Raw genomic sequence first — 12,805 nt, 5'->3', positions numbered from 1 at the left:
TACACTCTAAAGGCAATGAAACCACCGTCATATTTGTATTTATTTAGATTATATGTAATATTAATGTATGATATATATTTAACATGGCGCATGGGTATCAGCAACCAGCTTCTGAGTTTGGCAAAAGAAATGATTTGAAACACTGAGCTTGTTAATAAAGTTATGTGAAAAAAAGACCAGCAAGAACAGTAGAGCGGATGTGAGGTAACGGAAGCTGGAATCCTGAGGAAAGCGCGAGGCGTTTGTGCGACTGTGGAGGCATCATGGCGGCCGGGCCGATTTCTGAGAGGAACCAGGGTGAGAAAAAAGTGGCATGAGGGCAGAAATTGGGTATATAAAAGACCGAGGGTAGCTGGTAAAAGGGCAGGAAGGTTGGTAGAAGAATTCGGATAACAGAGTGTGGCATAGGCTAGAAAAGGTGCTGGGAGTTAGCGGTCACAGTGCTGGTTCTGTCCCGCATATGACTGTATTGCAGCCGCTTATTTACAGGCGCAATATACTCCAAATAGAGATAACGTAAAGCACAACTAACCCACTTTATCACTTGAGTTTATTGTATCACGTTCTTTATATGTGGGAAGGGAAACCCCATTGACAATGAGCAGCTTCTGTGGGGTTTAGGCGCTCGAATTGTGAAATATTAATTACAGAAAGGCCCAGCTCAGGCAAGTAGGGCTCCTTGGCAGGGTTTCCATGAGGGGACTTTTAGATGGGTTTTGGACGTGCGGTTAGCAACGACATGGAACCTTTCAAGTGCCCTAGGGGTTAACTAGCATGTACCCCTAATTAATAGCTTATGTTTTGGGAGGGGGTGTCACCCCTTAGACCCCAGCCCGTGCTTGCTGCGGATGAGTGTAGTGAGGGGGCTTCTACCCAACTTCTCTCCTGTACATACAGTTATTTGTTGCACAATGAAAGTAGTGTTTATGTGAGAAACGCTGTGTGAATAAAACGATTCTGATGCAAAGTGTGAAAATCTACATATCAACCGGTAGAGTGGTGCACAGTCTTCTGGTTGCTATGGTGATAAAGCCAGCAGTTTCCTAGAAACGGTGGTCAGACAGCAGAGACAGAGCAACGTCCATCATTTACTTCATTGGTCCCGGCAAAAAACCCAAAATGGGCGCACGTGCCTCTTTGAGATGAACCTGTGGTGACGTTCAATGACAGGGGGAGGAAGAATGTGACCTTGTTTTACTTATTCTCGTACATGTGCCCTACGTCATTGTTATCATTCTTTCCTAGACGCCACGGTTTATGTTGGAGGACTTGATGAGAAGGTGACGGAACCTCTGTTATGGGAGTTATTCTTGCAAGCCGGACCGGTGGTGAACACACACATGCCCAAAGATAGGGTAACAGGGCAGCACCAAGGTGAGACTGTGCATCAGTGGCAACATTTTACTCCCAGGACGTCTGACAGCCTGTTATGAGTGACATCATATGAGTGACATCATATATAGTGTTTTATATATTAAATGCAACTTGAGGCTTTTGCTTCCTGATTTTGGTTGGTCACTGATTTTTATGCATGGTCCCTTTCAGTAGCCCTCATAATTGGTGTTAATATGCTTGCGATGTGAGAGTATTTTTACAATTTGCTTTTTTGACCACATTGACGGCCTCTGCTCGCTAATCCTTTTGTTTTTTATTTACATTGTGCCATTGTTTTAAATCAGTAACGTTCACTTCATATCGGGTTTTAACCCCCCAGTTCTTCTGTGTAAACCTGAGCCCTGCCCCTAGGGCAGAAAAGAACCGACCCCAGACTGCTGTGCATGCTCCACAGCAAAAGAGGCAATTGATAAAGATACAGCTGTGTGTGTGTGTCTGGGCGCTCCTCACACATGGATATTCGATCGTTATGATTATATAATACTTTGTTAAATAATCTATAACCGGTGTATCCGTGAAATGGTAAAGCGGTATGACCGTAGATCATTTTTATTATGTCAGCTACACATTTTATAACAAAGTGAATATAATAGTGCCAACCGTATGCTAGCGTACGTCTAGCCAAGAACAGAGTCAGAGGGGTCATACCTGCTCGCAACTGTTTGTTTAGTGTTACAGACGGCATTTTAGGTGCCCCCCCATGTTTACATTTAATGGTGGCCGTGAACCGCTTTTACTGATTAGATTACTTTGCGTTTTCAATGAGCTGTTGGTTCTCTCATCCCCAGGTTATGGTTTTGTGGAGTTCCTGAGTGAGGAAGATGCAGATTACGCTATAAAAATTATGAATATGATAAAGCTGTACGGGAAGCCCATCCGAGTGAATAAGGCTTCAGCACACAACAAGAATCTGGATGTCGGCGCCAACATCTTCATCGGAAACCTGGATCCGGAGATTGACGAGAAGCTGTTGTACGACACGTTCAGCGCGTTCGGGGTTATCTTGCAGACCCCAAAGATTATGCGAGACCCAGACACTGGGAACTCAAAGGGCTACGCCTTCATCAATTTCGCCAGCTTTGATGCCTCTGATGCATCCATTGAGGCCATGAATGGACAGTATTTGTGCAATCGGCCCATCACAGTGTCTTATGCCTTTAAGAAGGACTCTAAGGGTGAGCGGCATGGTTCGGCAGCCGAGAGACTGCTGGCTGCACAGAACCCGCTTTCCCAGGCCGACCGACCTCACCAGCTCTTTGCAGATGCCCCGCCCCCTCCCAGCGTACCGGCCGTCATTACGTCTCTCACAAGTGCAGTGGCAGCTGGTGAGTAAAGCTTCGTGTTACACGCTCACGATGGGTGCATTTTGAGAGGTCACTTACTGAATTCAGGGCGCTCTGTCGCTTGGTGTTCTAGAATGGGGTTTCCCCGTGTTGGTACTCAAGTACGCCTGTTACTAGTGGCTCTCTTATTAGCACTGATCTATATGGCAGATGTTGTTTTAGCAGCTTGTGCTGATTTAAGTCAGGTTGCAGGTACAAGGCAATGACACCCTTCCCTGACGTGTTAAAGTACAACTGTCATTTTAAAAGCCTTCCTCATTCACAATGGCAGCAAAGGCTTTCAGCCTACCAGGGCACACTCCTTGTGTCACCTGACTGCAGACTTTGAGCCCATTCGGTAGTGTTTTGGGGTGTTTAAATGTGATAAAGTTGTGGGAAGCCTGTGTGAGTAAATAAGGAAACACATTGTCTCAAGCGGAAGTGGGAATAAGTGCTTGATCCATGCATCGTCCTGCGGTTCTGCTGGCAATGTAAACGTTGCATGCTGTCTTTTTGCTTCCCCACTCTGAAGTCCTCCACTGGCTCTCTGTAACCTTAACTCCTTCAATCCCAGGGGTTTTTGGTACCTCAAAGCCCAGAGCAATTTTGCCATTTTTGGGGTATGTCGGTTTAGAGATGATTCTCTTTTCCTGTGAATAGTGTACCCATGTAAACTATATATTGTTTTTTCAAGGAGAGATAGAGCTTTCGTTTGATGCCATAGTTGGATGATTAGCTGAAAATTTAGAATGAGAAATTTAGTAAAAACTAGCGAAGATTAGAAAAAAAAAATATTTTTTTACATTTTCCCTCTGAATCCTCACAAAATTAGGTAAAGTGATGGAAAATCCCCTCCAAGTTTATCAATTCAGGTGTCCTGATTTCAGAAATACCTAATTTATATAGATTTTCCAGACTTTCCCAGCACCAGGGAGCATACTATTAGGTGCACAATTTTGTGTAATTTTTATGCCTATGGCTTAACGGGTTTGGGGGTTGTGAACGGGGGCAGGAGGGTTATACTGGCTAGATGTTATGCTAGGGCAATGGGAAGTAAGGTTTTTTATTATCTTTTTTTATATATTTTTAATTTTTTTGAATTTAAATTTTTTTGAATTTAAATTTTTTTTACGTATTTTTTATATATATTTTTTTTTTACAAAGTAATGGTTAGAGGTCCTCCTAGGGACCTCCTGAACATGCCAGAGATGTCACAATGACATCACAGCTGACATTATAATTTTTTTTAGTATTATTTATATCATTATTTTAATGATTTATTTAATATTATTTTTTAAATGGTTTAACTTTTTTTTTTTTTTTCAGCTTTTCCATTTCAGGACGGGAGGGGGAGTGAGAGAGATGGTTTCTCACTCCTCTCCCCGCGATCCCCCTGCACCGATCACACTGTGATCTCCATGCAGGTCCTCACAGACCTGCGTAGAGATCGCAGCGTCTCTGTGCCGTCAGCAGTGACGCAACCCGGAAGGGAATGCCCGATCGCTGCTTTGCAACTGCATTTGAAACAGCTTACCGGCTTCTGCTGCCAGGGGGGAGTCCAGGCTGTCAAACGACAGCCTGGTCTCCCGTGCAGCAGCAGGGATGTGTCCCTGACGCTGCACGAAGGGCTGGACGTACCGGGACGTCCATAGGGGTTTCTTAGTGGGCGTTTTTTGGACGTCCCGGTACGTCTATAGGGGATTGAAGGGGTTAATTACCATATTTGCTCGATTTATAAGATGAAACCTTGTCTCATATTCGAGGTTGTTTTATAATCCAATCTCAAATAGAGGTCTGACTACAAGACTAAAATCCAGATCCCCCGGAGCGCTGCCGGGGGGGACCTGTATCCTCCTCTTTGGCGGCCGGCGGACATCTGTGTGATGCTGGGCCTTCAATGATGGAACGCTGGCGTGACATGACCTTCCGGTGCCCCACCATAGAAGTACCGGCCAGCAGCAGCAGAGGTCTTCCACCAGCTGCCCCCCACTTGACACCAGGGAGTCTGGAGTACAGGGGTACAAGTCTAGGGATGCATTGGTGGCAAATAGGGGGGAATTAGGCATATAGGGGGGGCAGAGTAGCAAGCTGTGGGGCAGATGTGCCTAATGTATTAGTTTTCCTTAGTTTGTCATTCTAGTCTTGTTGGACCCCTTGAATATATGATTTGTGAGAAGCGCTATATGAATAAAATATAATAACCACAATTTCTTTCCTTTGTGTATGTTTTTCGATGATTGGTCAGCTGTAATACCCGATCCATAATTGGTCTTAATAGTCTATTAGGTAGGAAATAGTAAATATGACAGAGCTCTCCTGCTTATCATCAGGTTTACTTACACTTTATCTTTTATTTAGGTATTCAAAAAACATCTTCCTTCAAGATCTTGAGTTCCGTCACTTTTTTTAAATTCCATTTTAATCCTTCAAATTTTGTCTGCTTTTAACCTGTAAATGTTCTAATCTCACTTGTTTCTTTTTCTTTGCCCTTTAGGAATGCCTGCGTTCCCTCCTGTCCCCCCGCCCGGAGCAATGCCTCCTGGGATGCCCCCTTCTATGCCTCCTCCACCCATGTCTCCAGTTACCGGTGCTGGCCAAGCTGGAGCTGGGGGTCATCCTCAGGTGCCACATCCCTTCCAGTCTGCGGGTCTGCATCCTGGTAAGTCTCCACTTTATGTCGTACTCAAGTTGCCATTTCTGGCCTGTTTGACGTTTATTTTCTATTACATTATGAAGGGCCCGCCCTTCAAAAAAGCATACATAGTACGATCAGGGAATCAAAATGCTCAACTCTCCTCCTTTAGTGAATACACCCCATTTTGGGGAGTTCTTCTACCTTGCACAAAACCTCACGCTGGGGAGTGTTTTTGTGGGTAGACAACGTCATGAAGTAGTTGTGCCACTATCCCTGATCCAGCATTTTACAGTAAACAAATGTGATAGTGTTTCAGGATTCTACTATGTCTTGTAAATGTAAGGAGAAGATTTTTTAGTGTGTATACCGTAAAAAAAGGTATCAGAATTTAGCATTCTCAGGATCTCCATGATTATTCCTCCCCATTATGTTACATCTCTCCTGCTGTTAACTGGCTCCTTGTTGATTGGTTCAGGCTGCCTTTGTAAGTGTGGGGTAAGGAGAAGGGACACTTCAGGACATAGCTGGCTTTGACATAGACCTCATCTTCGTTAAGATAGAGTCCCTTACGTTTAAATGAAATATCCAAAACCACCACACTGCTTGGAAATCAAACCCCGCGCTGTACCATGTTTAACCCCTTAACGTCCATTGCCGGGTCATGCAAAACGGTCACGTGCCTGACACGTCATGAGTCTTAAACAAGCTCGATGTCGAGGCATTCAGCAACACCGAGATCAGCATCATGGGCTATATCAGACCCCTCCCCGCGGGCGTCAACATCCGCCATACACTGTATGGAGGCGGACGTCCGTTTTAAAAGTTTAGGAAGCGATCAACGATCACCTCCTAAACTTCAATGATGTTGCTGAAATGTGACTTCGCCAACCGCAAGATGGCGGCCGCCCTGAAAAAAAGTTGAAAAAGGTTCGCTAGATGGTCTCCAGACGCTCTAGAGAACTCTGGCTCAACTTGCAGGTTGAATACAGGTACTGCGTTCATGGAGCCCAGCTTTCTAATCACTATGTGATTAGTAAAATATAAAAAAAAAAAAATAAAGTTAACATTTAAAAATTATTATGCATCAGAGGAACCATCCAGTTTCAGCAATATGTAAAAAAAAAAAAAAAAAAAAAAAAAGAATAAAATAAATACAATTTTATTAAAGGTTTATTATTATGAGCAAGTGCTAAAATTAGCGCTGTATCTTCACAAAAATCCTGACATGGAAAAATTTAAATAAAACCATTTCAAATACCCAAGGGGTGTCTAATTTAAAAAAATGAATGGTTTTATAGGGTAAATTGGAGTGGCCGGTCTCAAAGATAGGGCATAGGCACAGACTGACCAAAATGGGGGGGGAGCGCACTTCCAAAATGTGGCCTTTTAACCCCAAACAGCAGTCAAACTCATGCATGGGTGGTATCACTGTACTCGAGATGTTGTTGAACACACATTGGGGTGTTGTTTGATAGTAACGTATACCTGGAGCTATAAATGTATGCCCAAAATACAATTTGTGTAAAAAAAACCACCAAAAAAATACTACCACAAAGTGTAGCAAAGGTTGGTGGTAGAATCTCATGCATGGAAAGGGTTAAATACTAGCATTTGAAATACCTGTGTCTAGTTCTCAAAAATATATGGTTTGATGTAGGGCTGCAACTAACGATTATTTTAATAATCGATTAGTTGGCCGATTATTTTTTCGATTAATCGGATAAAAAAAATGAATGTAAATTTTTCATTTATTTAAAATAATTTACTAAACAAATGATGTTAAATACAAACAGCAGAATAAAAAAAGTTTGATAATACATTTCTTGTCTTTATATCCCAACCAGCCCCCCAATATATGCACATTTGAGCCCAGGCTTGCTACGCTGCCTCCCAGACATGCCATGCTGCCCCCCCCCACATATGCCACGCTGCCTACCACAGCACTCCACGCTGCCTCCCACATATACCACACCACGCTGCCTCCCACATCTGCCACTCCACGCTGCCTCCCACATCTGCCACTCCACGCTGCCTCCCACATCTGCCACTCCACGCTGCCTCCCACATCTGCCACGCCACGCTGCCTCCCACATCTGCCACTCCACTATACCCCCCACATGCCACTGTGCCTGATACGCCTTATACCCCCTGAAACACCACTCCATCCTCCCCAGACATGCCACCCTGCCTCCCAGACATGCCACTTCTCTACCCCCAGATATGCCACTCTACCCCCAGATATGCCTTATACACCCTGATACACCACTCCGTCCTCCCCAGACATGCCACACTGCCCTCCCCACATATGCCTTATATACTGTATATGCCTTATACCCCCAGATATGTCACTTCACTGCCCCCAGGATTTAGATTCCCCTAAATTAACCCTAAACTCCCCATTAACCATAACTGCCCCTAAATTAACCCTAAAGACCCCATCAACCACAGCATCCCCTAAATTAACCCTAAAGACCCCATCAACCACAGCATCCCCTAAATTAACCCTAAACACACCATTAACCACAACTGCCTCAAATTAACCCCAAACACCCCATTAACCACAGCTGCTCCTAAATTAACCCTAAACACCCTATTAACATAACTGCCCCTAAATTAACCCTAAACACCCAATTAACCATAACTGCCCCTAAATTAACCCTAAACACCCCACTAACCATAACTGCCCCTAAATTAACCCCCACCTCCCCTAACTTTCAGTAGCCCAAATATATATATATTACATACATATATACACATATATATATATATACACACATACACATTATATATATATATATATATATACACATTATATATATATACATATATATATATATATATACATATACTTACAGTTAGATGAGTGTCACAGCCATGTGGTTCTGGCCTGGAGAAGGAAGGGGCGGGGCCAGTTGTCACAGTGATTACAGGGAGGGGGAGTAAGTAGGAGCTGCTGCTGTGAGACGGTGAGTCAGACTAAACGGATTATATAATGAGGGGGATTTTTCAGAGCGTTTGCTCTGAAAAAACCCTCATTTTATAATCGATAATAATCGATTCAACTAATCGATAATGAAATTCGTTGCCAACGAATTTCATTATCGATTATTATCGATTTTACCGATTAGTTGTTGCAGCCCTAGTTTGATGGAGTAAATTGAATTAGCCGGCTTCAAAGATGGCCCTATTAGGACATGGGGGCAGTAGGACCCGATATTAATAAGCAATCACTGTACTCGGGAGATGTTGCTGAACATATTGGGGTGTTGTTTGAAAGTGATGTATACCAGGAGCTGTAAATCCATACCTGAAGCGCAATTTTAGTGATAAAAAAAACCCACAATAAATTACTACCACAAAGTTTGACAAAGACTGGTGGTAGAATTAGTGCATGGCAAGAGTTAAAATTCTAGCATTTGAAATACCCTGGGGTGTCTAGTTTTCAAAAATATATATTTCATGGGGGTAAATTGTGTTGGCCGGCTTCAAAGAGACCTGAAATGGCACATGGGGGGAAGAATTACCAGATTTGGAAAAAATGGTTTTGAAATAGCAAAACGCTACTTGAACTTATTGCTCCATAACGTGCAGAAAAAGGCAAAAAAACATAAAAACATTGGGTATTTCTAAACTCAGGATAAATAATTGAATCTATTTAGTAGGTTTTTTCATTAGCTTTTTTGGATGAGTAAAAGATTTTTTGGGTAAAAGTCAGAAAATGTTTGTTTTTTTTTGTTTGTTTTTTTTTAAATTTTTCATCATATTTTTTTTATTTTTGAAGGGGTTAACGCTGCACTTTTGCTCTCATGGAGCGATCAGGCAGCAGGGGGATGTTGTGTCAGGTCCCCACACTTGTGTGGTGACCCAATCAACACTCAACCCCCTTTCCTGAAGCTGCCTGTGGCAGCTGAAAAGCCTACAGAATCACACTCAGCCTACAGAATCAGACTCTTGGGCAGACAGCAGCGCCCCCGCGATCACAGGCTGACAAACACCTAGGCGGGATTTGTTGAGCCCTGCCTTAAGGGGTTAAAGAATTCCATTTATTGACGCTAAAAGCTGTTTGGGTGTTAACTCCTTCCATCCTCCGTTGGCTGCCGAAAAGCACTTCCGCTGCAATTTTCCCTGTGTAACGAGTAAGCACGATGTTTATCCGTAAAGTGTGACCAACATTTTAAAGCAGATAAGAGGAAGGGGGAATGTGGCTCTGTATAGAGTTTGGAGTGACTCTTAAACACGCGGCAGGAGCTTTACTAAACGGACAGACATTTCACACCTTGAACTTAACCTAAAAGATTTGGACTGTCTAGAATCGGGTCGGGGGTACAACGTGTTTTTATAAAGCTACAAGCAGCATCCTCTTAATACCCCGATTGTAAACCTTTTGCTTAAAAAAAAAATAAAAAAGTTACGTTCTTTGCTATTCATTGTTTGTACGCGCTGCTCCTGCTACGAGCGCTGCTCCTGCTACTACCGCAGGGGCCAGGCTGCTTACCTGTGCATTGGTTGCACAGTGTGCAAGCAGCGTCTCTCGTACCAGCCAGGAAAAGCAGGAACCCAGCGGAGTCACGTGCATGCACGTCACATGACTCTGCTCCGTTCCTTTTTACTAATAGTAGTGCTGCTCCTGCTGCTACTACTACTACTGCTATTGTTTTTATATGGGATCCTTCTTTATGGTGAATACCGGGCTGAGTTTGAATTGAGCACTGACCTATTTGTTTTACAGGGATGCAGATTCCACATCCTGGGGCCCACAACTTGGGACCCGGTCACCCAGGAGTGTCACAGCTTGCAGCTCGTCCTCACACTATGGGCCATCCTGGGCCACCACCGATGGGAATGCCTCCACGAGCACCACCATTTGGCGCCATGAGTAAGTTGCATTTTTTAAAATTTACATTTATGCTCCTAGATTCCGTTTTAGAGCTCTGTTTTGCCTCTGCTCCAAGATGGTGTGCTAAAGATGCTGCTCCTCTTCGACCAATCGTTGAGCAGGTCGTTATTTTCTTAGCTTCTGTACAGTTTGCTGCCGTGAGTAAACCTATAGCAAAAGACTGTGTGGCGTTTAAAGAGTTTAACAGCACTGCTAGTTATTTCTAATGCTGTCTTGGTTATGAGGAGAGTTAAGCCTGGCCGAGCAGGTGGCCTCTGCTATTGGCTATGCCATATGTACGATAAAATTGCTCCCCTGCCCTGTATGCTAGGCAAAGCTTTATCCAGCAACGAAGCATATGACACCGTTTTATACGTAACCCCTATATACTCCTTTGTAAAAATGCAGAGCTTGACAGACCATGTAGATGTTTGTTTGCTGACAGGGATTGCAGATGAGTGGTTAGTGTTGCTGTGTTAATTAAGAATGGGGGGGCAGCTCACTTCCTGTATAGTGCATTGGCACCCACTCTCTCTCTCTCTTACGTAGTGGACTGGCGCCACCCGCTTTTATACAATGCACCCACAGCCACTCAGTCTAGCGTCATGCGCTAACAGCTCGCACTCAGTGTTCCTGCAGATAGGTCCATTGTAACTGCGTTGCACAACAACTGTTGTTTAAACAAAACCCCCATTTGGGCTTTAGATGTTCTTGGTGGTATAGATGTCTGGTGAACAACCCACTTTCTGCCCTTTCACAGGTCACCCAGGAATGCCACCAGGCATGCGCCCTCCACCTCTGATGCCACCACACGGCTACAACGGCCCGCCCAGACCTCCTCCATACGGATACCAGCGTGGCCCTCTGCCCCCACCCCGGCCTGCTCCACCTCGGGGTCCCATGAGGCTCCCCATGTCCCAATGAGCAGGAGACGGACCTTTCAGCTCTGCATGTTTTACACCTCTTCACATGGACAGGTCTACTTTATTTCTTACCTTCTTTACCAAGTCTGTTTACAAAGAGCGGCGGAAACCAGCAGTCGAGATGAATTCAAGCCATTACAGATTTACATTCCACGCCAAGGAAGCAAGGCGTTTCCCTAGAGATGTGTTAAACATGCAAACCGTTTGTTTTCTAATTTTGTTAACTTCTATTAAGCATGTTTTTGTAAATGGTAGATTGTAATAAAGAAATGGTTGCCTGTTTAAATTAAGTTTTATTAAGCACCAACACCTACATGCTCACTGGCTCTAGCACCATTGGATAACGCCTACTCAGTTACCTGTGACACTGCGCTGACACCCACCCACTCGGTTACTCCATGACACTGCATGCTAACAGGGAACTTATGCACCCACCAGACATCCACCCACTTCTGCACCCACCAGGGAACTTCTGCACCCACCAGGGAACTTCTGCACCAACCAGACATCCACCAACCAGCAAACTTATGCACCACCCAGACATCCACCCACCAGGGAACTTCTGCACCCACCAGGGAACTTCTGCACCCACCAGGGAACTTCTGCACCCACCAGGGAACTTCTGCACCCACCAGGGAACTTCTGCACCCACCAGGGAACTTCTGCACCCACCAGGGAACTTCTGCACCCACCAGGGAACTTCTGCACCCACCAGGGAACTTATGTACCCACCAAGGAACTTCTGCACCACCCGGACATCCACCCACCAAGGAACTTATGCACCAACCAGACATCCACCCACCAGGAAACTTATGCACCCACCAGGACACTTAGACACCCACCAGGAAACATATGCACCAACCAGACATCCATCCACCAACCAGGGAACTTCTGCACCAACCAGACATCCACCCACCAGGGAACTTTTGCACCCACCAGGGAACTTTTGCACCCACCAGGGAACTTATGCACCCACCAGGGAACCACCCAACAAGGAACTTATGCACCAACCAGGGAACTTATGAACCCACCAGACATCCACCCACCAGGGAACGTATGCGCCCACCAGGGAACGTATGCGCCCACCAGGTAACTTATGCACCCACCAGACATCCACCAACCAGCAAACTTATGCACCAACCAGACATCCACCCACTTCTGCACCCACCAGGGAACTTCTGCACCCACCAGGGAACTTCTGCACCAACCAGACATCCACCAACCAGCAAACTTATGCACCACCCAGACATCCACCCACCAGGGAACTTCTGCACCCACCAGGGAACTTCTGCACCCACCAGGGAACTTCTGCACCCACCAGGGAACTTCTGCACCCACCAGGGAACTTATGTACCCACCAAGGAACTTCTGCACCACCCGGACATCCACCCACCAAGGAACTTATGCACCAACCAGACATCCACCCACCAGGAAACTTATGCACCCACCAGGACACTTATACACCCACCCACCCACCAGGAAACATATGCACCAACCAGACATCCATCCACCAACCAGGGAACTTCTGCACCAACCAGACATCCACCCACCAGGGAACTTTTGCACCCACCAGGGAACTTTTGCACCCACCAGGGAACTTTTGCACCCACCAGGGAACTTATGCACCCACCAGGGAACCACCCAACAAGGAACT

The 12,805-nt window shown here is 45.1% G+C and overlaps 1 protein-coding gene across 1 annotated transcript; it reads left to right on the top strand.

The window, feature by feature from the left end:
- Positions 1-183: 183 nt before the first annotated feature.
- Positions 184-11,437, top strand: SF3B4 (splicing factor 3b subunit 4). The gene is made up of 6 exons (XM_053475493.1): positions 184-297; positions 1,246-1,374; positions 2,184-2,720; positions 5,212-5,376; positions 10,082-10,228; positions 10,989-11,437. The coding sequence occupies exons 1-6, from the start codon at positions 264-266 to the stop codon at positions 11,150-11,152; spliced, it is 1,176 nt and encodes a 391-aa protein (XP_053331468.1). The 5' UTR covers positions 184-263; the 3' UTR covers positions 11,153-11,437.
- The last annotated feature ends 1,368 nt before the right edge of the window (positions 11,438-12,805 follow it).

The sequence above is a fragment of the Spea bombifrons genome, chromosome 9 (genome assembly GCF_027358695.1).
Source record: "Spea bombifrons isolate aSpeBom1 chromosome 9, aSpeBom1.2.pri, whole genome shotgun sequence".
Classification (NCBI taxonomy): domain Eukaryota; kingdom Metazoa; phylum Chordata; class Amphibia; order Anura; family Pelobatidae; genus Spea; species Spea bombifrons.
This window is presented reverse-complemented; position numbering and strand designations above follow the sequence as displayed.

Bases quoted from the DNA above. Each gene is read 5' to 3' on its own strand.
- SF3B4 (XM_053475493.1), top strand. From the start codon at position 264: ATGGCGGCCGGGCCGATTTCTGAGAGGAACCAGG. The intron at 1,375-2,183 runs GTGAGACTGTGC...TCTCATCCCCAG, and splicing joins GGTAACAGGGCAGCACCAAG to GTTATGGTTTTGTGGAGTTC. The intron at 10,229-10,988 runs GTAAGTTGCATT...GCCCTTTCACAG, and splicing joins ACCACCATTTGGCGCCATGA to GTCACCCAGGAATGCCACCA.